Here is a 26,157-nt window from a genome sequence, read left to right on the forward strand (position 1 = left end):
TTTTTTTTTTTTTTTTTTTTTTTTTTTAGCAGAAGTGAATTTCACCTAATGACACTTGCTTCTGTATTTCTCAGGCCTGATACATTTCAGTAATGTATAATTCTTTTTTCCACCATTAACCATGGTTTTGGTGTGTCTTTCAGCAACAGAAATGCTATTAGCTACTGATATCCCTGAAGCAGAGTCCTTGAAGGAAAACGCATTTGAATTCAGTAACTAGAAAGGATACTCCTTTAAGATGAATTATTTCAGGAATATTTCTGATGGCAGATTGAAGAATACAGAGCAAGATAAGACTGAGTCAGTGGAGCAAAGGATATGGTATATTCAAATAGACTTCATAAAAGCTGTGAGCTCACTGATGATTCTGCTCACAGGCTGTAAAAATAAGCTGTCATTTAGGTTAGGAATTTGCAAGCCAATCGATACGGAATTCTCTGCTCTACATATTCACTGCGGAGAGACATCTCCTCCTTTAACGAAAGCTGATGAATTTCATTTATTCACTAACCAGTCTATTCAATAAGAACACAACTCATTGTGTGCTCTGAGAAGTAGTCAATCCTTAGCTGGGCGAAAACCTCCCAGCTGGTCAGTCACTTTTGTGCTCAGCTGTCCCAGTGGCCTGCTGGAGGCTGCACATCTCAATAGTACTGCAAGTGGAGTCTACCCAAACTGTAATTCCATTCTTGCAGACACTTGGTACAGAATCCTCTTCAACTATCACCTAGAAACATGCCTGGAAAGGCAGCGGCGGCACATGAGGTTTTCTTTTGTTCCCACGTCTGCCCTGGGAATTTATGTCTTTGTGCTATTTGACCTTGGCTTGTGAAAGAAGAGGACAGAATAAGCGACTCCAGGGACCTAAGCACATACTGGCGGCATACGTGGGGCCTGCTGTGGCGGACCTCACAGGGAACACCTCTGTGTGTTCAGGGACTTACTGTCATATTCTTGTAACAGCTCCACCGCTGTCAAGAGAACAGCTCTGTGTTCCGGGTCCCTGATATTTAACTCATCCAAGTCTTCCTCCTCCAGCAGCTTAAAGGTGTCCAAATCTTCATATCCATTGAACAGGAAAGTGGGCATGTGCTCCTGTGAGAGGGAGAAGGAAGACAGAAGGGAGTCAGCCAGCTCAGCCACGTGATATCACCGCCAACAACTAGCCTGCAACCCCCACACGGTTCTCATAGTCATCTTCATGTTAATCAAAAGATGAGAAAGTATCATTTGCAATGGACCCTGAACATCCCAGTCCTCTGGCTTAGTAGGCAAGCAGGGTGTTTTATTAACCATGGGTTAGGAAGATGTACATTGCAGGCTGTGATGGATTCCGCAGGCTTGCACTATAATTATACTCTTGATAAGAGCTAATTCCTTTACCTCCACAGAGCCCACAACAGAGGAGACGCCTCCTCCATTTACAGAGCTATTAAAATCCAGCATTTAATTCCTCAGGATCAAGAGTTTTGCAAAGAGGAAACGTAATCTCTCATTGCAGACTCACACTAGTAGATGCTGGGAGTGATGGTGGGGGGGAGGTGGGCACGGAGTTTCCTCGTGGCCCCTGTGGAGCTAGCTGTGATCAAGGTGCCAGGAGTTTCTGCCTACAGCTCTTCCAGCAGCAAGGTTTGATCTGGGACTTATGCTATCACCCATAGCTGAGGTCAAGGGCAGTGTTAGAAAACTGGTAACTCTTTCTGTAGAATGGATGCTCATCACAGTAACGAGTCACCCTTACTGGACCACACAGATCAGCCCCAACCCTACCCTAAAAATGCCCTCCCTTGCTCAGTGTAGGAGAGAAAAAGGCATTGAGGTAGTAGCGTGTGACGAGAATCCTAAGCGACTGACTTTTAGGTTAATCCGATCCAGGAGATCCTCCACAGACTTGGGCTGGGGCGGTCTTCCTTTCCGCCGCCTCCTGGTGGGGCGCTTGGGCTTCTCCTCGTCCTCGCTGAGCACATCCACGTAGATGAACTTGAATGTGCCGACTTTGTTGTTCAGCAGCCCCATCCAGGTCCCCATGGGCGGCTTGCTGATGATATCAATGATGTCTCCTTTCTGTGGCCCAGGGAGCAAAGATCTTTCCATTAGGTATATTCCATGAATGTACAGATCATGAGTCTGTCAGATACACAGGTCATGCAGAAGTGAAGATGCCATGAAGGCCAGAATCGGGGTCCCACAAGTCACCCCTCTGAGTGACCCGCATAGGATGTGACTGTGAGCTCAGCAGAGGCCAGACAGGTGTACAGAATTCCACACAGGCCCTTGGTCACAGCCCCTCCGCCCTCTTGCCCTGCAGAACCAGGGGTGCCTGGGGTGCCCCTGGTGCTCTCAGCCAGGCTGCCCACCTGGCACTCTGTACGCCTTCCTGCCTCAGAGGGCTCCCACTTCTTGGAGAAGGCACTTCCCACCTGTCCTAACCAGTGTCAATTCTGGCCCTGTCATGGCTGCACACACTTTGTGGAACGCCATCTGTCCATAAAGGTATCTCTGAGCACACCGAAGGCAGAAATTTTTCTTCAGATGGAGAAAATATAGAAACCAGGTGTGTGGAGCAGGAGGTGGTGGGGAGAGGGAGGGTGTGCAATAGGAATTCTAGAGGGAAGCTGAGGTCAGAGGGGTGAAGTGATGATAACCCAGGGATTAACACGAGATCCTCCCTCTGCCTCGAGGGCTGGCTGGTTCTTGTTCTGTTTTTCACTACAGAGGGGACCAGTGATCGAGGTAGCCAAGATACTGTCCAGTCTATACCATAGTAGTCTAGCATTCAACAGTGAGGAAAGAAAGCCTCCTAGAGAAAAGGAAGAGCCCAGTTAGCTGCTCTGAGGCCAGGGAGAGAGATACCTTGAGCTTGAGTGAGTCTGTGTCATAGGGACTGGGGGTGAAGTCAGTGTGCACCCTGGCACGCCCGCAGAACGGGCCTCGGTATGGCGGCTCTTCGTCATCCCCATCTTCCGACTTGACGCTTTCCCGGTTGCTGGTTGAGGAATCAGTGGTGCTCACTGTTTGACCACCTGTACAGGAAACAGAGGAAGAACAAGGGTAGATACAGATTTCCCACCCAGCAAAGCAGAAAGGTATTGAAGGTAAGGCAGATTAGGAAACGAAGGCCCAGAGAAAGGAAGCATCGAGCCACAACCCTCTGTCAGGACCAGGGCAGGGACCAGTTATGAATTCTCCGAGTGTTATCCCTCAGTTCCTCACTGGACAGGGGACTCACAGCAAGTTACCCTCAAGACCTGGGAATCCACGTGGCACCGAGGCTCCCATGTGGAAGACACTGCAGGATCAGTCACTAGACTCTGCTCTTAACATTCGTGACCTCTCAGTGGTAATGCACACTCTTTTGAACCATTTTACAGATGAGGAAACAAATTCAGAGTGGTCATATCATGTGCCCCAAAGGGTAAGAACTTAGTGGTAGGCTTAAATTTGATCTCGGGGCACGGTGGCTCACGCCTATAATCCCAACACTTTAGGAGGCCGAGGTGGGCGGACTGCTTGAGTCCAGGAGTTCCATCAGCCTGGGCTACGTGGCAAAACCCCATCTCTGCAACAAAATTAGCCGGGTGTGGTGGCATGCCTCTGTAGTGCAGCTACTCGGGAGGCTGAGGCAGAAGGAGGATCCCTTGAGCCAGGGAGGCAAAGGTTGCAGTGACCTGAGATCACAACACTGCATTCCAGCCTGGGAGACAGTAAGACTCCATCTCAAAAAATAAAAATAAAATAAAATAAAAAGTTGATCTTTTCCTTCATACCATTCAGCCAACTCCAACTACCATTGGCCCGAATTTATCAGTCACATATAAAATCCCCTCCCTTCCCCATTCCCTTTATTTTGCTGGTCACCTGCATGTGCTTATCTCCCTGGCTTATTCCCCCTGCTCTCTAGATCCTTCTTCTGAGATGCTTTCCCTGTTGTCTCTGATCAAAATTCATCACCTCCTCTTTTGGGCTGCTGCTGCTGCATGTCTACTAATAAACAGACACGACTCTGAGTCCAAGAGTTTGCAGGTCTGGTTCTCTAACAGCACCTGAAGGGCAGGACTTGGTCTTATTCACCTTAAAATTGCCTGAACCTAGTGCTCAGTATATGTCACATATTAACTCCAAAGAAAATAATCTACAATGACAAACTAGACTTACTCATGGAGCTCTGCCCACTCAGAGAACTGCGAAGACTTTCTACAGAACCCCCGGCCTTGAGCTTGGGCTTGTCCAAGTGTTCGGGGTCAGGCTGTGAAGGCGGAGGGGAGCCAGGCATTCCATCGAGGCCCGAATCCTGCCATGGGTTTCAACAAAATGAAGAAGTTCATCAGAGTGGACAGGTGTTGTTTTGTAATTCTCAGTGACTTGGCCTTCAATGAAATCAATCAAATCAATCCACACTCATATTTGATTCCTCAACCAATATTCTCCTCCTTTTAAACCTATATCCTTGCTTACTTTAAAGTTATGGACAATGTTACTATTTATTAACCACTCAAATATTATTTCTCATTCTCAAGTAGATATTCTTGAAATCTCCAAGAAAAAAAAATCTATCTACCACACAGACTAAATACATAAAGGCTTAGAGACTCAGCACACACAAAAGCCCAGTAGCAAGGCTGGACTTCAAATGTAGATCAAGTACAATCTATGATTAATGGAATACCTGGAAATGCAGTCAGAGGATATTTAATCTCTGGATAGGAAACATTTGCACTTTTAAAAAAGTATACTCCTTGGGAGAAAAAATTGGCTAGATTCTTATGTTTCTATTTATACAAATTATTGGCATTGGCTAAAGAAATACAAAATTAAAACCCAAATATACAGCAAACATACTATTTTCCAGTCTACAATAAAATTTCCATATCTCACTCTAAAGTCTTAGCTTCTTTCACTTTTCTAAAGTGCTGTCAGTAAAAAGCTGGGAAGTCTCTTTCAGACCAGAATCCTGATGGGAGTGACTCAGCAGTACTTTCTGCATTTTGGGTAGCTAAGTATTACCCTCTCAGCGGCTCCTCATTTGCACATTTGAGCATAGCATGCTTATTTGATTTATGGTGCTATATCAATACACGATGTCACACTTTAGAAAGTTTGCAGTGAGAATTGTTTACTTGCCAAAATAGAAAAGTCTCTGGCATATTACATATGGCCACAGCCACGTGAGCACAAAACCAACTAAACGCAACCTGCTATTTGCATGCTGCCGAATCATCAGAAGGGCCTTAACACAGTTCCACAGGCCCTATAAACATCTGAGGACATCAGCAACAGTAGTTTCTGATCCAACACACATTAGTGCTTTCAGTGTGAGGAAAGTGAGCAAGCGACCTCAAAAATAACAAAGAAAACTAAAGTTGACATTATTAGGAAGTTACTGAAGCTCCAAAGTATGAATTCCTTAAAAAAAAAAAAAAAAAAATTCATTCCTCCTTTCTGCATCATAAAATAAGTGATTTTTTTCCCATCAAAATCTTCTGTAATGCTTCTGAAAAAAGCACGCAGTTTGAAAAACAGCAATAGTAAATGTGGATCTCTGATATATTTTCAAATGCTTTTTAAAATTATTAATTTATTAATCACGTGTTTATTAATTACCTACAATAACAGGCACTATTCCAGGTACTGGGCATATAGCAGTATCAGAGAAAACAAATATCCCTGCCATAATGGTTGCTATATTTACTCAAAACTTTTTATTAAAAAACACACAAGGTGGGCGCGGTGGCTCATGCCTGTAATCCCAGCACTTTGGGAGGCCAAGGTGGGTGGCTCACAACATCAGGAGTTCGAGACCAGCCTGGCCAACGTAGTGAAACCCCATCTCTACTAAAAATACAATAATTAGCCAGGTATGGTGGCACGCGCCTGTAGTCCCAGCTATTCGGGAGGCTGAGGCAGGAGAATCGCTTGAACCCAGGAGGCAGAGGCTGCAGTGAGCCAAGACCACACCATTGCACTCCAGCCTGGGTAACTGAGTGAGACTCTGTCTCGAAACAAAACAAAACAAAACAAAAAAAAAAAACACACAAAACCTTCCATTATTTTTGCTTTACAGAAAATTTATAATGATCAGTTATTTCTTTGATTCCTTATGTGAAATGACTGCCTTAAAAAAATAGAACTAAGCACATAAGATTGCTATATGGTAGTAAAATTATTGAAAAATGTCAAAATGATATTAAAATTGTATGCTTATGATTCATAAAGCATAAAACCTCTTTGAACATAAGCTGAAGAGTTTTAGTGGCTGTTTCAATTTGGGGGAAAAGCAAACTTAATAAAATGCTTTAAATTAGTATCATGCTTTCACTAGCATGCTGACTGCTTCATTGCTGGGAAGAAATATAGAACCACTATCACTCCCTCATCCACAGGGACAAGAGAATGAAAAGAATAAAGAAAACAACCATGGACAAGATGCACTGAAGGCAGTCCAACATCTCCTGCAGGTCTAATAAGCCACGGTTTCTGAGCCTGAGCACTGATCATTTTGGATGGACAGTTCTTTGCTGTGGGGACTGTCCTGTCCATGCTAAGATGTTTGGCAGTGTCCCTGGCCTCTACCCTCTAGATCAGCATTCTGCAACTCCCGGGCCACGGACCAGAACCCGTCTGTGGCCTGTTAAGAAGTGGGCCACACAGCAGGAGGTGAGTGGCGGGTGAGTAGGCCAAGCTTGATCTGTTTTTACAGCCACTCTCCATTACTCGCATTACTGTCTGAGCTCCACCTCTTATCAGATCGGCAGTGGCATTAGATTCTCATAGGAGCACGAATCCTATTGTGAATTGTGCACATGAGGCATCTAAGTTGCAGACTCCTTATGAGAATCTAATGCCTGATGATCTGTCACTGTCTCCCATCACCCCAGATGGGACCATCTAGTTGCAGGAAAACAAGCTCAGGCTCCCACTGATTCTACATTATGGTGAGTTGTATAATTACTTCATTATATATTACAATGTAATAACAATAGAAATAAAGTGAACAAGAAATGTAATGCACATGAATCATCCTGAAACCACCACCCACCCCAGCTCTGTGGAAAAACTGCCTTCCACAAAACCAGTCCCTGGTGCAAAATGACTGGGCACTGCTGCTCTAGATGCCAGCAATATTCATTCCACTTCATCTCAACCCAGTCTGACCATTGAAAGACATTGCCCTGGGGTGCTTGGGGGAGCAAAATGATACCCTCTCACCCCTTCCCCATGAGAATCACTGTAATCAACTGAAGCTGCCATGCAGGCATTGTTTGAATCAAGTGAGGTGGGTGGCAGGCTGGTGGTGGTGTCATTCGCATAGGGGCGATGCTTGGTTTTAGCTCACTGTGCCCACCAGAGAGCAGCAGCTGAGCAAAAATGTCTGCTTTCACCGCTGATTTTATTTGGTAAATAAACTGCATTACCTACATATTTCAAGCAGACAACCAGCTCATACACAGGTACTTCAACAGGTTACAAAATGAATGCTGTACAGGTGCCGGAAGAGAGTGTCTTGAAAATCGAATGGTCATAATTACCTTGAGGTCCAGCTCTCCAACTGTCTTTACTCCCTCCACCCATGCAATTAAGACAGAAACAGTCATTTTTCTAGCAACAAAATTATAGATCTAGGGGGGAAAAACTTATTCTGTGATACCTTTCTTCATGGCTACAGATAGGGCAAATAAGGGAAAACACCCCGCTCTGAAACATTATTACCAAAGTCTGGTACCCAGGAAGAACTCCGAGTTTCTTTCTTAGACTGGCTATGTGCTTCTAGAACAACTTATGCCATGATTGACAAGTCTGCTGTTCAAAAAAAAAAGTTTTAGGTGTGATTCAGGTAACATCCATTCTGTAGCAAGGCATAGTTTAGAAAATAAAATGCTTCCTTTGCATTCAAATTTACAATGCCTATTGCACTGAAGAGTAACCATTTCTTTACATGTCTCTTTCTCTTGTCTGTACACAGAAGGCAAGTCCTATATTTTGTATTCCCCAGCACCAAGCACGGTGCTGAACAGCCCAAAGTGCTTAATAAATGTGTGCTGAATACAATGTTTCTCTATGTAAATAAAGCACGGACTTGGAGCAGGTTAATGCCAAGGAGTATGTATATTTAGCACCATTTAAAATCTCAGGTGGGCCATCCTCAGCTTTTCTTGTCAGGAAGAACCAAGGGAACATTCTACCAGGTAGCTGCATACCTGCTCAGACACAGAGCTGCTGTATTTTTTAGACATTCTCTTTCTCATCGTCTCTTTCACTGATTTCACCTTTTTCCCAAGAGAGATGCGAGAGGCAGTAGGTGATTTGATGACTTCTTTGTACACAAAGTCTCCTTCTTTACCCTGTAAAACAAAATGTTGCAAGTATTGTTGGTCGCAAAAGATGAAGGACAGGTTTTATTATTTAAACCATTACTGTCCTAGCTCTCAGAAATATGGGCATTCCTCAGGATCTTTAAGTTTTTCTTGTGTTAACTCTGTGCTGTTATTTATCTCTTTGATTAAAAATGAAAGCTTATTGACTATAGGGCTTTTGTTTGTTTGCTTACAGTGGTATGTGAGTCAGTTTTATTTTACTTACTTTTAGTACATCCTTATCAGGTTACATTTTTCCCGCTATTTTTAACACCCAAGGGGACTGCATTTCATCAGTAAAGAGTGATTTACCTTTGGGAGGCCGAGGCGGGTGGATCACGAGGTCAGGAGATCGAGACCATCCTGACTAACACAGTGAAACCCGTCTCTATTAAAAATACAAAAAATTAGCCGGGCATGGTGGCGGGCGCCTGTAGTCGCAGCTACTCAGGAGGCTGAGGCAAGAGAATGGCGTGAACCCAGGAGGCGGAGCTTGCAGTGAGCCGAGATCACGTCACTGCACTCCAGCCTGGGCGACAGAGTGAGACTCCGTCTCCAAAAAAAAAAAAAAAAAAAGAGTGATTTACTATGTTCATGTAATCCCAGCAATGAGCAATGAGGGAGAAGAGGGATAATACTACTGAATTGCCCTGAGAAAGAGGTTAGAACAAATGGTTAAGCTCACTCATTAGAAGAGCAACATCTGATTGGATTTCCATCACTATAGCGCTCAGTGTGTACATTTCTCTCTTAACAAACTAGATTGTGGTAATCTCTCATTCTAGTTTGCATTTTTTTTTTTAAACGAACTTTTCTCTGAGAAAGAAAACAAATCATATTTTCTCTCATTTCTAAAAAAGATTGACAGCAGAAAACTATTGGCTTAAGAATCAATATAATTTGATAGTCAAATAAAATAGTTTAAATTTCTTCCAGGAAATTTTCAAAACATTTCATATACATCCCAGGTGGGTATTTTAGCTGACACATGATCATAACAAACATGAAACATGAAATCTTCATTTTACAGTTTTATGACACAATGCAAAGGACAAACTAAACTATATATAAGACTCACCAAAGGCCGGGCGCAGTGGCTCACGCCTGTAATCCCAGCACTTTGGGAGGCCAAGACGGGTGGATCACAAGGTCAGGAGTTCAAGACCAGCCTGGCCAACATGGAGAAACCCCATCTCTACTAAAAATACAGAAATTATCTAGGCATGGTGGCATATGCCTGTAATCCCAGCCACTCGGGAGGCTGAGGCAGGAGAACTGCTACATTGGGACAGAGGTTGCAGTGAGACAAGATTGCAGATAAGACAAGATTGTGCCACTGCACTCCAGTCTGGGTACAAAGTGAGACTCTGTCTCAAAAAAAAAAAAAGACTCACTTTCACCCTTGGGGTCTGAGAAAGCAAACTTTAGGGAACAAAACTTGTGTGCCACTGTGGTGGCCTGTCCCTGGACTATGACCGCAAAGCAGGTCTGAGGGGGCAGACACCTGGGCCTGACACCAGATCCCTGAGGGGTCTGGTCTGCTTTGGTCCCACGGAGACTAAGTTCACTCCAGGACACCCCAGACCACAAAACCCTAGGCTTAGTATAGGCCATGCAGGGCCAGATACTGGGCCTATAATAAGACTGGTATTCCAAAATGCCAGCACATACCCACAGGGCTTCACTTCGTGGCACTATGTATGTGTCGTAGTTACGTGCTAGAAACTAGCAAGAAGAAAAGGCCATGTGCAAAATGACTCAGACCACAGAGGCCAGACTTATCTGGATTTGTTACTTCAAGAAAACCGGAAGCAAAGGCACTAAAGGAACTGTGCTACTCAGGGAAGGAGACGGCAGTGAGAGTGGTCATTATTCATTCCATGTGGAACGGTGGAGTCCGTAAGGTGAGTGAAATAGAGCTTTTCTCTAAATGTGACTGAGGATTACCAAGGAAAACAGTACCCACTATCATTTCTCAAAGATGCTCAATGGTCAACTATTGTCAGCCTCATTGCCTGAATCCATATCTTTTGCTTTCCTCTGACGCTACTCACCATTGGGTCAGAATTACTACTGCCAACGTGCAGAGAGCGATTTGTCAAGTCAAATCCTCCAAAACTGCAGGTTCTCTGTGGAAAAGAGGGCAGGGCAGAAAAACTCCAGTTATGCTTAAGCCAGCCGGTGGTGCACCAACCCAACAGTCCCCATTTGCAGGACATCTCTGAATCACAAATATGTGTACAGGATGAAAGTAGAACACGAGAAATGATGAGAAAAAAACACATGAGTCATGTCGTAAGGAAACTTCACTCATTTTTCCCTTTCACAGGCCACTGGAACTTTGCCTACCCCAGAAGTCTAGAATCCTCTTAACATGCAAAAACCAACCGCTTAAAAAAAGCCTAAACAACAACAACAACAAAAAAACCCTCCATGAGTCCAGTGCTGTGAGATTCCCTGTCTCCAGCACAGAACTTCCCCTAACATCAGCTACATTCAGTAGAGATAATGAAGGGATATGTGTTAGAGGATCCATGTGCTCAGGCATCCTGAAAACCCAGGTCTAAAATCCCATGGCTCTGACACCAACAGCAAGCTTTTCAAACAGACTTTCATTTTGTTTAGTTTTAAATCGCTGAGAAGAGGAGGGGGAAAGGTTATGTTTATAGTTGTCCAATCAGGCCAAGAGAATTACTCACTCACTGCTTCCCCATGCTAGCCAAAAACGCTGGTAACTTTCCCATCTAACTGACCAAGTTAAGTAACGATGACCCTTTTCTCTCGGTGAATGAAGATGCCACATTTGCCCAGAAAGAAAACGGGTGAATCGGTGACTGTCTTTGACCACACTCTTTAATTTCAATAGGAAAAATGCTGATGTTATAAACAATGAACACTTTATTATCCTTTTAGGTGGTTGCAAAACTTCACAGAACTGCTTATATCTTAGTGATTTTTGTATTTGCAGAACTTGGTTCAAATTCACTGTTGTTTTTCTGGTAACTTTTTTCATGGAACAGCTTATATCTTAGTGATTTTTGTATTTGCAGAACTTGGTTCAAATTCACTGTTGTTTTTCTAGTAAAAGGCTCTGAGCGACCACCCTGCGCCCTGCAACGCACATTAATGTTACAACTAATTATCTTTTTTAAACATCAGTAATGAAAGTTTAATTGTAGATTCAGGGTTCAATATTTTGTATTACCAGCTTCTCAGAGAAGTCTAATGAACAGCTATTAAATGGAAGAAATGAACAGAAAAGTACAATGTATTTGATTGGTGCAAAATAATTGCGGTTTTGCCATTTTTTCAATGGCAAAACTTTGATTACTTTTGCACCAACCTAATATACTATAAGCATTACTTATTTATTTAAAAAAAAAATATATATATATATAAAATTAACTGAATCGATAAAGTAGAAACATCCTAGAAGGAAAATGTCTAGGTTTTGAAATCACAAAATCTAGACACAAATCCTGGTTCTGCCACTTACTTGCTGTGTGATCTCAGGTAAAGTACTTACACTCTCTGAGCTTTAGATTCATTATTAAAATAATACTTATATCATGTTTGAAGCCTTCTAGCGCACTGCCTGGCACAAGGCAGACACTACGAAATGCTGGTTTCTTCCATTACTTTTCATTAAGGCTGTACTGAGAATGTGGTAGTCATCCTGGCAGCTGTTATATTGAAGTTGAGGCTTAGTTAACATTATAAATATGCAAATGCAGAGGTGGAGCTTTGTTCTGGGCCTTACAATCTAATCTGGGAGTTCAACTATAAAATCGGAGCATACCAGGAATAGGCCACAAAGTGAGAGATGGCCATTGGGGTACAGGGGAAGGCCAAGAGATAAGGAAAGCATTTCATGACAACCGACATCAGGATGACTCAGAGCTGTTCTTCTTCACCAGTGCTGCTGCTGCTGTTTTAAATAATCTACTACCGATTTATTTTCTAATAGACATTATCCTAATTCTACATTAAATATCAATGAGCAATGTGATTTCTTTTATCGTCAACTTAACTGGACCTATATCTATTCTATAGAAAGAGAAAAACCTTTCTACACAAATATATTCACCAAATCACCTAACTGGGTAAGCAATGCTATGACCACCTCTCAAGGCTAATTTTTAACATTAACTTTCTCTTTCCAGCTTATAATGCCATGTACATTTCCTCCTTCTTGCAAAAGCAGTGATTTTATTCTAGTTTCTTTCCTGTGACTCAGGGCTTCACAGACACGGTATGGCGCCCAGATGCCTCATTATTGTATGGTTTTGCATGTCCCTGCTTTAAACTACAGCATCTACTGCAATGTTGGAGCCCAAGTTATTTCTGATGCATATGAAATAACTGTGAAAGAATTTATGTGGAAACTATGACTGCAATAAATTAGAATCTCATTTAAGTTTTCATATGCCTATTGTATGCCTTTATTTCTAAAATGAAAAACTTAAAGAATGGACTAGTTTTCTTAACTACCAACTGAAACCTCTTCCAATGATAGACTAAGATATCTGGAATTGATTCTTTTTAACAGTGGAGGAGTGACAAAGAATATAACAATAAAGATTGCTTGAATTAATTTCTAGCTTTTTCTATAAGATCAAGTAGTTCTTTAACAGCATTCCTTCAAAAGAGAAAACGGTCTGTAAAGAGACTCATAAAAAATAAATCAGTATATCAACCAGCCTTTGACGTTGATGACCTAAATAAAGGACGACTAAATGAAGTTGTTTTAGTTCATACACCTCCTATACTGATAATTATAAAAACACTTTAGATAGATGCTTGGGATGAGGAGGGCTAGTCAATGGAATGGTCATGCAGTTGGAAACACATGTTTTGGGGTTGAATTTAAAAATGTACAAAATTGCAAAATGTCATGCATGTCTGTTCCCTCAAACAAAAATTGAATGACCAAATAAAATACAAGACAAGTGACCACTTCCAGTGAATACAAAGCATTATCATTTCCCTGAGGTTTCATCAAGCAAATATGGCATTTTGAAAGACAAAGAGATTGAAGTTGAAGAATAAAGGAAACTTTTAGATAAAATGAAAGAAATACCTGACAAGGAGAATGGAAAATAACTTTTAAATAAATCTAGCAAAGAAATAAAATTAGTCCCTTTTAAAAAAGTTATTTCTATTGTAAGATAGAATGCTTATTTCCTCTTACATTCTCTGGATAATTAGAAAGTTAAATTTTGATTGTACAACTGTACTACAAGAAAAGGAATATGCAAATATATAACTTCCTATTGAACACATAGTTTTACAAGTGTTGAAACTGTCCATTAGTGTCTCAGGCTCACAGTATTTTAAAAATACTCAGCTTCAGACTGATAACTGAGATAGGGATTACACAACAGCATGTTAGGTGGGGGTGGTACCTGGAGAGATTACACAACAGCACGTTAGGTGGGGGTGGTGCCTGGAAATGAGCTTGGCCAGATGTCTATACTCAATGTCAGTGAAGAATTAATCCCTGGTCCACAACGCTAACTAGCACAAATCCCAGAAATATAACTTCTAGAGACAAGGCCCTCATGGAGTTATAGTATGAATCCGACAATAAGTAACATGAGAGGCACATCAACAATTCAAGGTGCTCAAATTGGGAAAATTCTCAGTATTACATGATGTAAACTCAGAGGTGAGTCATCAATTAACAGAAGAAGTGGGTCTGTTCTATCAAGGTCATGTCAAAAGGTACAAGAGCAGACGAACTGGGCAGAAAACTTCTGAAAGTAAAAAATAAATACATAAAACTAAGACTGGTTATTTTTCAAAATATCTGTGAGTCAGAGCAAACCAGAGGCTGAATGAGCGAGAAAGAGAATTGTTATTCTAAAGCAAAACCTCAACCAATGAAAAACTGTTGCCATGATACAGAAAGAAACAGAAGAAAAGTTCCCGCTACATACTAGCAGTATTAAAAGTATTGCAAGAATTACACGAATATGAAAGGACAGAAAATAAGATCTAGGGAGGAAGTCAACACGTGGAAATACTTGGAAAATCCAGGGGCTAGGAAGGACCTAACGATTCTTTTACAACAGAGAATGTCGTTTTAAGAATGGCATTGACCAATCCGTCTTTACTTTCACAAAAGCAGAACCCGACTGAATGAATTTAAATTGCACTAATCGTCTGGGGAAGAACATCCTGTTCATGAATGTGAAGGCCCCCTGGGAAAACCACTATTGAAGGATACTCTACTCTTTCAGATCTTTAAAAGGGCCCACAGCCAACTGTCCTGAGCAGATCAAGCAAGGTGCCAGGTGACAGAGGGCCAAGAGCTCTATTTCCTCATTTTGCACCATTTTATATGGGCCACTGTGCAAACTAAAAGTTAGGTGGGAATTTCAGAAGGAAAAATTCTATATTCTGAAGTTCAAAGTAAATCATGCCTTGAAAATAAATCTTACTAGGTCTCTGATCAGCCAGTATTAAAAGTGAAAAACATCCCCTATTCTTTCAAAGTGAGTACTTCATTCCTTGCTGAGTACAGAAGAATCTATAGGCTAGGGGAAGGCATTTCCAAATGTCGATTTGTTTATAAAGATAAGAACATTGAATAGACTTAAGTAAAACAAAAGGCTCCCATTTTGTTGTTAGATTTACCAACTTTCTGCTTGCCTCTACTAACAATATAAATGTGCTTTATAATGTTTTCAAATCACCGAATTGGTGACTGTGATGATGGCAGTTTTTCCATGAGCCTGCTCCTATTCTTTTAATTTTAAAACCAAGAGCAAGCATCTCTTTCCAGGGTGAAATGCCCTTCTGTTTTGAATCAGCTTCTTTGAGGTCAAGTGACACAATGGCGGAGAATCAAGACAGCCACTCCTGGAGGCAGCCAAACCCCACCCCTGTACCCTGGAAGCCCCTCTCTGGATCAGCTTCAATGCTTATTTTAATGGGCACTCAAACAGCTTCATCTGACAAGAGGAGAAACGGAAGAGAAGGTGAAAGCTGCCTGGAAGTGAAAGCAGGATTTGAAATTGAAGGTGATGGTGGGATGTGCCCTGACGTCATGAGCAGGAGAGAGGGGAGAAAGTCAGTCCCCGCAGAAGAAAGGCCATAATGCTTGACTGCACATCACAGAAATGACAAGGCCGTCCTCGGGACCATCTTTGTGACTCACAGACTTCTGGTGGATTCTCAAGAGAACCCTTTTAGTACAGCGGTCGACCGTGGCGGCCCACTTCCTCTTTGCCTCCTCATCCTCCTCCAGCAGGCACCGCCTCAGGTCCTGTCTCTCAGCCTTGCTCAGGGTCCTGTCTGAGGCAGGCCGCACTAGCTGGGTCAGGTTCAGGTGGCTGTACAGGCTCCTCTCCACCACGTAGGTGATATTGAACTCGCTGACCGAGGTGCGCCCGCGCACCCTCCTGCCGGGGAAGCCACAGCTCCCGCCCCCTTTGCCTTTCTGCCGGAGCAGCTGCAGGTCACAGGTGGTGCTGGTGATGCCTTTTCTGGAGGGACGCTGGCAGAGAAACGCTCTGGAACAGGAATAATTAGTATCCGTTTTCTTCAAGCGGATTTGCTTCCGGACACTCTGAAACTCCTCCAGGGACACCAGAAGGTGGTGCCTGCGACGGTGGTTGTCATAGAAGCAAACACCATCCGTACTTACCCCGTGGCTCAGGGACCCGAGACTCTTTTTCATCTCCCCCTCGGTGAGGGAGCGGGACACTTTCTGGGCCTTTTCTTCTTCTGGGTAGGAGAAGAATGTCCCCATCTTCTTGGGGGGCTTAATCAGGCCCCGACTCTCTCCTTTGCTGAAGGTTTTGACCAACTTCCGGCCAGCCCCCCAGGTGTCCAGGCTGCTGGAGGATGGAGACGTGGTGAGAGAGTCTGAGTCATCTTCGGGAGGTTTCTCAGGAGAGCCATCAAAGAAAAAAGGCTTCTTGTGCACACCAGAGTAGAGGGCGGACCGTTCATCCAGGACCTGCGAATTCTCGAACACGTGCTCCTCCCCACCTGGAGGGAAACCAACAGAATCTCTTGTGAACACACCTTTGCATTCTTGCATACGTCTTTCTTTACACCCACCACCCTGCAAAAAATAAGCTAGCCCATATAGATAGCTAGCCCACAGCAATATCTTTCTCCGTATCATGACCCTCTTTATAAACCCAGCTCCCACTTACATATGTACAGAAAAATGAAAATATACTGTGAAAATACATGGTTTCACATGAGCTCAACGTTAAAAGGTTTCAGATGTGTTTTCTCCTTCTTTAAATATCTTTGTAGACCTAACACCTTCACAGTCGTATTTAAAATGCCATTTGCAAAATCTAAGCTAGCCATAATCACAATATGCCTTAGCATTTCGAGATAATGCCCTTCCCAGTTTGTAAATGCAACCCTCTGAAACTAGGAATCAGGATCTTTCCCCCTTCTGAAAGGCACTCCTTTATGTTGGCTCTGGTGACTTTTTATAGTTGGAGTGTGATAAATGTCATGTGGCTGACAGTGATTGTTTTATTGGTACATATGCCATTTGAGCGATTAAATCTCCAAGGAAGTTTTGGTGGGGAGAAACACTATAAAGGGTTGTATCCTGGAAATGTGACTGACAAATCATCTCCAGCTGACAGGGCAAATGTAAAAAGTCAGGAAACTCAGTGATTCCGGCCAGATACTCCCATCAACTCAGGCCTCGCTAGGAAGCAACAAGGGCGTTTAAGGGCCCTGACACGCAGGCGGCTCCAGGGTCCCACTGGTCTCAGGGATTCCAGCTCTTGAAGCCCTCACTGGAGCCAGGTGGCAAGCCAAGCCCTCCAGAGCCCAGTGGAAAGGTTTGGACTTGCTGGCAGGAAAACCAAGTTCTTTTCCGCATGTGTTATGTGAACAGATGTGAGAAAAGAAGTAGGTCAAACTGTGGGTGTAGCGATCCCAACTGGCTGTGTCCCTTTAATTATAGGGAAACTTTGAGCTCTGCAGCTTTCCACCCGCTGAATTGTGAAGAGGAAAAAAGGAAAAGTTCCTTGGAACAGAAGGATGGCACTAAATATACCAGCTGGGACGAGGGCGCCCGTGTGTGGTAAATGTCAGAGAAAAAGGGGAGCTATGCTCAGTTCAGAGCAAAACTCAGAGGGGGAAAGAACAGCAGCAGTCCTTTAAAATTCTAAAATGGCTTACTTTCCCAATTGATGGGATTTATAGGTACAAATCTAACAACAACAACAAAAAGAATACCTGCTATTAAATACAACCAAAGGTCAACTTTACATTCATGTCCAGCAGACGGTGGTGGGGAGGGTGGGAAGTGGGAAAGAAGATGTAAAAATCTGCCTGGCCCATAGTCCCCTGAAGAATTGTTCAGGGATCTTTCAGGGGGACTTTAAAGGCAGGATTTGGGGTTCTAACAGAAATTCACCAGCCCAGAGGCAGGGTACAAATACCCTGGAAGTTTCCTGCTCCTTCCTCAGGACACCTGACTGACAAGGTGTGAAGACCAAGGGTTCTTATGCTGTTGGAAATAAAAACGGCAACCTCTTCTAGTTACAGTCTACCCTCCACTTCCAAGAAGAAGTAACTGAGCCAAGACTAGAGGCACAACCTGTGGCAGGGGCAGCCCAACCACGGACTTCCCTATTAAAGAAGTCGAGTGTGGTTGTGGCTTCACCATCTGCCCAGGTGTCCATGCAGATGTGCAAAGGCCCTTCTCCACCCACAGTCCTAAGGGGTTTCAGAGAATTCAGGTGAGTCCACCCTGCGTATCCTAAGGATCTGTCACTCAGCAGCTGTTTTGGACATTTTCTGGGCTCTGTGCTTAGGATTGTTGTCAGAGATTCCAATACTTTGGTGTCACATCTGAGTCTGGAACCAGCTGGTGAACGCATGTCCATGACAAATGTAGCTCTATTCTCGGGTTCAGGAAAGTCAGCATCTGGTAAGGGGTTGTGAGGGATATGCAGTAAATGCTTCCCAAGAGGCTGCATCTGCTGGTGCTGAGGGCAGGCCTCCTGTAGTGCAGGCTGTATGTAGTGCACTGGGCCTGACCAGTGGCCTGGAATCCCAACCTTGACCTGGACTGCTTGAACTTGGAGCATTTCTTCTCTCATCCTTCTCTGACTTAAGCATACAACTCTCCTACTGGAAGAGTGACCATCAAGATGAGCTCACTCCATCACATTTGCTGGGATTTGCTTCACATGAAGGCCTCCATCTATCTTCTTCAGCTGAGACCTGCTTACCAAAGGCAAGGTGATTTTGGCAGGAGGAGAGAGGTAGGCTATGGGCTGACTTAATGCCAGGAACTCAGGGGTATGCTCTGCATCCAGCCTGACTCTGCCACTCACAGTTCCATAACCTTGGGCAATTACTTCCTGGCTCTGAGGCTCTGTTTCCTCATCTGTAATGATTCCTACCTATCTTTCCATAATATCCCTGGCAAAGCTGTTGTGATGATAACAGTAAACATTATGCTCATAAAAGAGTTATGTGAAGGTGCTGTATGAGCTGAAAAGCTTTCTACAAAACTGGTGATTCATTCCTGGAGAGAACTGAGTGCGAGCAATGAGGGAAGGAAGGGTGTCCATTCTACAGCAAAGACACAGAAATGGGCAGGTAAAGGGCACTGATGTAGCCTAGATTAAAGATTGGCCAGGGTTGTCCGTGCCAGGATAAGGACTTGAAACCCAGGGTGCAAGGGTGAGAGTGGGTGAAGAACTGATCTCTCTCCTGGCTTTCCAAGGACTTCAGACCTGGTGGGGCAGAGAGAGGTGGCAGCAGAGTGAGAACACGCTGCTGTCAGGAAGCAGGCTGCCTGGACATCTTGTTGGGCCTTCTGCTGGCTGGCTGAGTGGCCAGGAGTCAATTACTTAGCCTCTTTGAGTCTCAGTTTCCTCATTTGTGAAATGAGGATGGCGTAAGTGCTTATTTCTGCTAGCTATTCTGAGGATGACATTAAAGAGAACATAAAATCTAAAGTGTTTGGGAAAGTGCCTGGCACGTGGCATGCCCTCAGTATGTGATAATTATCATGCAGACAACTTGGTATTAGCACAGGCACGCAGGAAGTTAAAGGATCAACCCTTTGTAAGTCCAAGGGCGGGGGAGTTGGGGGGTGCCTACTGGAGTACGAATCCTTCCTGCTCTGCGAGATGGACAGGGGCCAAGGTAGCCTCTTCCAAGTACCACTGCCAGTGTGGACCCTCAGAGAGTTCTCTGTTGTGCAGGGGTTGGAGGAAGCTCCAGTTTAGCAGGGAATTGGGAGGTAACCCAAAGCAGGCGCCTTGAGCAACACACACACCTGGGGCCTCTCCTGAGAAGACGGTGAGCTTGGCCAATGGCAACTCAGCTCCCTGACTCATCAGATGCCAGAGTGTACCTTAGGATTGGAGCTCACTAAATCCATCTTCCATCTGTGAAGGCTGATTTGTGCCCAGATAAATTAAAGTTCAGAGCCAGAATTCCATATGGTTATTACTTTTTACTCTAGAGTTACTCCTTTTGGTATATTTTTCCTTTTCAACCGATGCCTCTCAAAGATAGTTGGACTGATTTATTCTGACATAAATATGCAAATTACAATGTTTGTATTTTTAATCATGTTATTCTAGTGGAAAGGCTGCCTTAACATACCACTATCATGTGTGAAGGGCCCACTGGGGAACAGGCCCAGGACTAGGTACTTTACCCACATTATCTCAGTTACGGATGAACCCCACCCATCTATTTGTTATATTTGAGACTTGATTTTGGCCGAGTGTTCATGAGATTTGTTACAAAATGTGCCCTTAAAGTTGAATGTTGGCAATCCCATATGGTTCTCCCTAACAGTACCAACTGACACTGTCTGTGATTGCAGTAACGGTTGCCACAGGGTACATTCAATACTGTGGAATTCACAACTGGTGGGCAGGTATTAAAACACCCAAATGTAAAATCAGCATTGCATCCAAATGTAAACAGAATTACCACGCAAAAAGATACCCTTATGAAACTCCAGAATTGAAAACAACCCTAGTTTACGAAATTGGCCATAAAGCTGATTTCTCTCCCTATGTTTTTCTTTTCCCTTCTAATCCCCATTCTCTCAGAGTTACCCACTTAGCTTCAGTATTATTCTAAGGGATTTAAACCCATGAATAATAGCAAACACAAATTAAAAGCAGCAATACAAACAAAAAAACCTTATCTTTGCAAATAAGGGGAAATTCATTTCTTTACATGACTTTATTCTATATAACAAAAATGCCTCTACAAAAATAATTTTAAAACCTACATGTTAAAATTTGGAATTCCTCACAATGTAGATATGACATTTTAACAAGTAATGTGCTTTTTTTAAAAGCATGTTCTTTCCAGTATTTTATCCAATTCAATTATTATCATTTTCAAACAGAAAACCTTATTTTTTTATTTTACCTTTTGGGGAGAATTTATAAGATACTGCAAATGCACATTACTAACAAGAGAGATGAATAAGGTTGAGATTTGAACTGTCATAATTATACTTCAAAGGCTAACTATCCATTTCAATAAATCCAAGTTGATGTCTCTTTTGACATTATTGTTTCACCTGGCTAACTCCAGCAATACAAATCTTAAAGATTCCCTTAGAATCCTAGGTCCTTAAAGCCCCCATTTGAATTGAGACTTGAGACTCTCTACAGGAAGAACAAATCATCCCTGAGAAATTGAAAGGGATATTAGGTGCTTTGATTGTTAGGCATTTTTTCAAAATGTACGTATATGAAATCTGAACTAAATTCACTGAGCAAGAACCATAGTCCTTTTTGGGATTGGAGACTCATGTGAAAAAGTTAGAAAGTTTATATAAAATGGTATAAGCTCATACATGAAGCTACACTACACCTCCAGAAAATTTCCATTTCCCATCTTTTAAATTTAAATGACTAAGCATCCCAAACGCCTGACACCAGGACCCTTCATTCCATCACATCATCGCATCTAAGCATCACTCTTCTGGCAGGCACAGTTCTGCCAGATTTAGCCAGAGCTCAATGCATTTTCCACTTGAAATCGTATCCCTTTTCTACTGAGAAACTGACCCCAAATAATTTCTTTTGGAATAACCAGGGTGGAGTTTGCCTTTTTTTTTTTTTTTTTTTACCTTCAGTGCTGGGTTTTTTCATTTCTTCCACCCTAATTAGTTTCTTTCTGACTCTGCGAGTGGAGTTTACCAGCTTGTGTAACCTCTTAAACTTCACCGACTCCTCGGTCTCATCATCCGATTGTTCTCTTGACTGGCAAAGAAACAAAGGAAAAGTTAATCAGGTAATTGCTCCAAGCTTTGCCTGTGTGGCTGGATATAGCTGGCCTTGCTGCCAGTCTGATCCTCGGCAGCTCTGTTGCTGAACTTCAGGAACCAACAAATTTGCCCAAGAGGTTTACAAAGCACCACATACCATCTTAAGGTCTAATTCAGGGTAGAATTAGGTCCTAGGCACCGAAATACACATCCTTGCCCTCAACTGGCCTGTGGGGGCATCTATCTCAACTACTTCCTTGTCCTCTTTTAGGAGGACTCCAGCAGGATTCTCCCTCCAACGCTGGCCCTGTAATTCCAGTTTCACTGCTGTGGTTTGGGTCAGGCTCTCATCTGTCTGGCCCATCAGGACTTGCTGTTTAACGTGGTCATCAACTACTTCTCCAAACCAAAATCCTGTTGACTTTTTCCAGCCCTCCCCAAAATCAAAACAGCAGGGCAGCAAAGGGAAAGAGATGCAAACAGCCTCTTCCATCCCATTGGCTAAGACTGTCTGCCACATTGCAGCCAGCCCTTCCGCCTCTCCCGGCTCCTTCTAAGGGATCACAAGGCAAATGTGAGGACAGACCCTGCATTCCTCCAAGAGAGACAAGGGAAAAGGCTGACCTTTCAGCCATACAGTACAGTCCATATTCCCCACAGCCCATTGCACTTTGCAGGGAGTCAGCATGCTCAGGCCCAGCTGTTTTCCCTCAAGTATCAAACATTACAGAGAGAGGGAAAAAAATCTCTCTCTGCAGCAGTGACCCAGGCTAAAAACAATCCTTTCCTTGTGAACGAAATGAGGGTTTCATTTCTAAGTCAGCTCCAACATTCAATATGCAGCTTCCTCTGTTTTATCTGTTCAAAATGTGAAACAGCAAAAGAGGTCTCCGGCTAAATGAGCGTGCAGCACGGGTGCGTGGGCATGCCTGGGAGCAGCCGCCTCGGCACACCCTGTGCAGCGGATGAGCAATTCCAGCTCACATCGCATGTCTTGACAACAACCTTCTCTCCATTTCCTCCAACCCCGTTCATGGAATAGCAGGAAGACAAATGCAAACGAACACACAGAACAAAAACAAGCCCCATCTCTGAACACGAGTCTAATGCAGAGATTTTCTCCTGAAGAAAAGCTCTCACTAATCTCAGTGTTACAGACAATAAAACAGATAAGCAAGAGTTGCAGATAATACCTCAAGAGAAGAAGAGGTAGAGTTTCTATGCGTTACTTAAGCATAAAAATGGTGCACGTCGTGAGTCCTCTTTGCACTATGGCACAAACATTAGTACAAGGATAGTAAGGGATATAAACAACTGATTTCCTGGCCTCTGTCCTCACCCTGGAACTCAAGACATGGAGCCATGATACTTTCTCCCTGTATGACTATCAGCAAACTGTTTACCCACTTATGGTTAACTATAAACCTAACATCAGCAAGTCACCAGGCAGAAGTGTTTCTCAGACTTCTCTTCTGTAAAGTGTATCGATATCTATGTCCAATTTCTCCAAAATTCCTAGATAAAATGTTGCCTGCAAGTCTCAGAATTAAAGCTAAGTACTGGTTACCCGGTAATAAAGAATGGGAACTGGACTCCCAGGGGAGAAGCTACACTGGATGCTGGCAATTAGGCTTAAAACTGAAAATAAAAAAAAAAAAGTTAGAATAATAAGTGTAGTTCCTAATACAGAATGGTATTGTCTAGTTTGAGTTTCATTTCTACTTGGTTGGATTGTTGACGTGTGATGAAACGGCTGGAGCGGTCAACCAGAGGAATGAGAACTTGGTTAACCCTCATTCTGGGTAACCAGCACCTGAAAAACCCACAGTGCATGGAATTACATATAAACATTTAAAAACATTCTGCCCTCTTGATGTAGCTCAAAAGCCAAGCAATTCTAATGGAAGAATAATCAACATTATGTTATAGAAAGTCTCTATAACTATCAACGGGACAAACCTAGAATATGTCTCTAACCCTCACATTTAAAAATGTTGAAATCAAATGAAAATGAAATAGGTACAGATTGTTTGTAATCAAAATATAAGAAGCTATGTTATAGGATGAAAATTACTGACGTGTATACCTCATACCTAGTTTGCTGGTTGGTGGTGGTGGTGTGGGTATGTGCATGCATGGGATAGTGGGCAGTAAGAAGAGAAATGGGGTATAGAAAAAAGTAATACAAAAATTTTAGTCCACAAAGACACAAATCATTATATGCAGTAGAGTGAACTTTCCAAGGAGAAATCAAAATAGTTAAACCAGGACAGTAGATTTAAAGGTGTTGCCTTCCTCATAAAGTCCTAGTTTCCTCTGCCCAGATTCACTGTGGCAAAAAATAACATGTTTCAGGTACTTATTTAACCGTTTCCACAAGTTCCATTTATTTTTGAGAAACATACCTTTGAGTTATACCTTCGAATTATACTTCTTTATACCTTTGATTTAATGCTATTTTTATTTTTCTAGAAAAATCAAGATTTGAGGTGTTTGTCATTGACAAATCACAAACCATGGCAACCAAGTCCTTCTTTTCCATGATTATGTTTTGGACACTAGACAAGATAGATGTGGCACAATTTATATGAAGAAAAATGCAACACAAAACCCAGGTCATCCAAGAAATGTGTGTGTGTGTGTGTGTGTGTGTGTGTGTGTGTGTGTGTGTGTGTGTGTGTTAAACAGAAATTTTCCTAGAAGTCAGGCTAGAAGTTACTTGAGTTCAACAACCTATCCCAAGAATGTATTGCTCCATCCATGATATTGATGGAAAGGTGTTGACTTCTCATTTCCTACTGAGTACAGAGGAAAAAAGAGTTGTGAAATATTTGCCTTTGAAAATTCTCTCCAGCTGTTTTAACACAAAACACTGTAAAAGGCTTGCATTTCTTCTAAATTGGAGAGTAAATCTTGAATTTCTCATGTCATATTTCTCTTTTTAAGTATATTCCACTTCCCAAATGCTGAAAATAACATAGCATGTCCTTTTTTTTTCTTTTTTTTGAGACGGAGTCTTGCTCTGTCTCCCAGGCTGAAGTGCAATGGCGCGATCTCAGCTCACTGCAACCTCCACCTCCTGGGTTCAAGCGATTCTCCAGCCTCAGTCTCCCGAGTAGCTGGGATTACAGGCACACACAACCATACCCAGCTAATTTTTGTATTCTTGTAGAGACGAGGTTTTGCCATGGTGGCCAGGCTGGTCTTGAATTCCTGACCTCAGGTGATCTCCCTAACCTTGGCCTCTCAAAGTGCTGGGATTACAGGCGTGAGCCACCATGCCCGGCCAGCACATCTTTTTATTCAGGAAATATACCACTAGGGATGGGGGCTTGAGAATTTTATTTTATAAATATCAAAATATATAATTTTAAATTCAAATACTATGTATATTTTAAAAGAAATCTTCCTATGTGAAGAACTTTGTAGAAGAGAGAGGAAATCTGCATTGTATATAAAATAAATGATTGATTTTAGGAAATAGGCTCAGCACTATTATAGAACAGGTTTTAAATAAACTAAAGTTAAAAAATAAAAGCATATATTCACACACATTCAAACATGAGATAGTGTGGCCTCCCCTCCCTTGTCCCACCCTGGGTCAGAGTTAAATAGCTCATCTTCTAAACGAGAAGGTGAGTTCAATCATATAGACAGCTCCTCACCAGAAAACCTTCAAGAGAAAAAGGCAACTTATCCCACCAAACATTGTGGAAAAATGGATTTCCAATATTGTAAACAGAAACATTTGATTTCCAGCCTCTCCTCTGCAGACTTTTTCCAGCAGAAAGCCCATATGGCTCAACTTTTAATTACTTTGGCTAATGCTATATGTAGTAATTCTGTGGTGAATGCTTAAGTGTTTCATTTCTGGTTTCCATAGCAACATTACATCAGATTGCAGACAGCTGGCTCCACAGTTTTAAACCATAACAAATTGACCAAGCCAAGACACAAAACTATAGCCGCTTTAAAGAGATAGCACACCATTTGCCGGCCAGACTGCTGAATGAGGAACCTATGGGGCCCGTTTGGCACCGGGAGGAGGGTGGAGCCTCCCTCCTTCCCAGCTTCTTTTGGAACAAGTGTATCCTTGACACATCTGCAATGTTCTAATAGGAAAGACATGGAGCCAGCGTGGAGAACTTTTTATAACACAGCTATACGCTGGATGATCAGAAAAAAAGGAACAAAATGAATAGCATCTGTAAGTACAAACATTTGTGTGCCGGAGCTCACTAAACGCACCCCCTCACTGCTCCAAGTAAACCTGTCACTGCTGGTAGGCAACAGATACTTCACCGGACCCTGTAACAGTTCTTGGGACTACAGAGAGCAGAGCAAATCCTTTCCAAAAGCCATATGGCACAGTTGTGCAGGCACAGTGGCAATGTGCTGCAATAAATGTTAAAACAAACTTGCAAGGAGCAGCTAGACCCTTTGGAGGACCGCTTGAGACCACCACGCTGATCACAGGATTACAGCTCTGCCCTTTGCAGAAGCACTCTCACTCAGCTTGTTTCCTTAGCTCAAAACACACAACACGCTGTCACAATTAAC

The 26,157-nt window shown here is 42.8% G+C and overlaps 1 protein-coding gene across 2 annotated transcripts in view; it reads right to left on the bottom strand.

Annotated features, from left to right (window-relative positions):
- The window catches only part of SASH1 (SAM and SH3 domain containing 1), a 213,625-nt gene that overhangs the window by 16,629 nt on the left and 170,839 nt on the right, over window positions 1-26,157 (bottom strand). For both annotated transcript variants that reach the window (XM_017889951.1, XM_017889952.1), the window contains 8 exons: window positions 21,460-21,592; window positions 16,003-16,349; window positions 10,406-10,480; window positions 8,196-8,339; window positions 4,156-4,291; window positions 2,854-3,023; window positions 1,855-2,064; window positions 945-1,095 (listed from right to left, as the gene is read on the bottom strand). In XM_017889951.1, coding sequence (XP_017745440.1) covers window positions 945-1,095; window positions 1,855-2,064; window positions 2,854-3,023; window positions 4,156-4,291; window positions 8,196-8,339; window positions 10,406-10,480; window positions 16,003-16,349; window positions 21,460-21,592 — 1,366 coding nt within the window. The remainder of the gene's footprint in view (window positions 1-944; window positions 1,096-1,854; window positions 2,065-2,853; window positions 3,024-4,155; window positions 4,292-8,195; window positions 8,340-10,405; window positions 10,481-16,002; window positions 16,350-21,459; window positions 21,593-26,157) is intronic.

This window comes from Rhinopithecus bieti, unplaced genomic scaffold (assembly GCF_001698545.2).
Source record: "Rhinopithecus bieti isolate Rb0 unplaced genomic scaffold, ASM169854v2 scaffold_18644, whole genome shotgun sequence".
In the NCBI taxonomy this organism is placed as follows: Eukaryota; Metazoa; Chordata; class Mammalia; order Primates; family Cercopithecidae; genus Rhinopithecus; species Rhinopithecus bieti.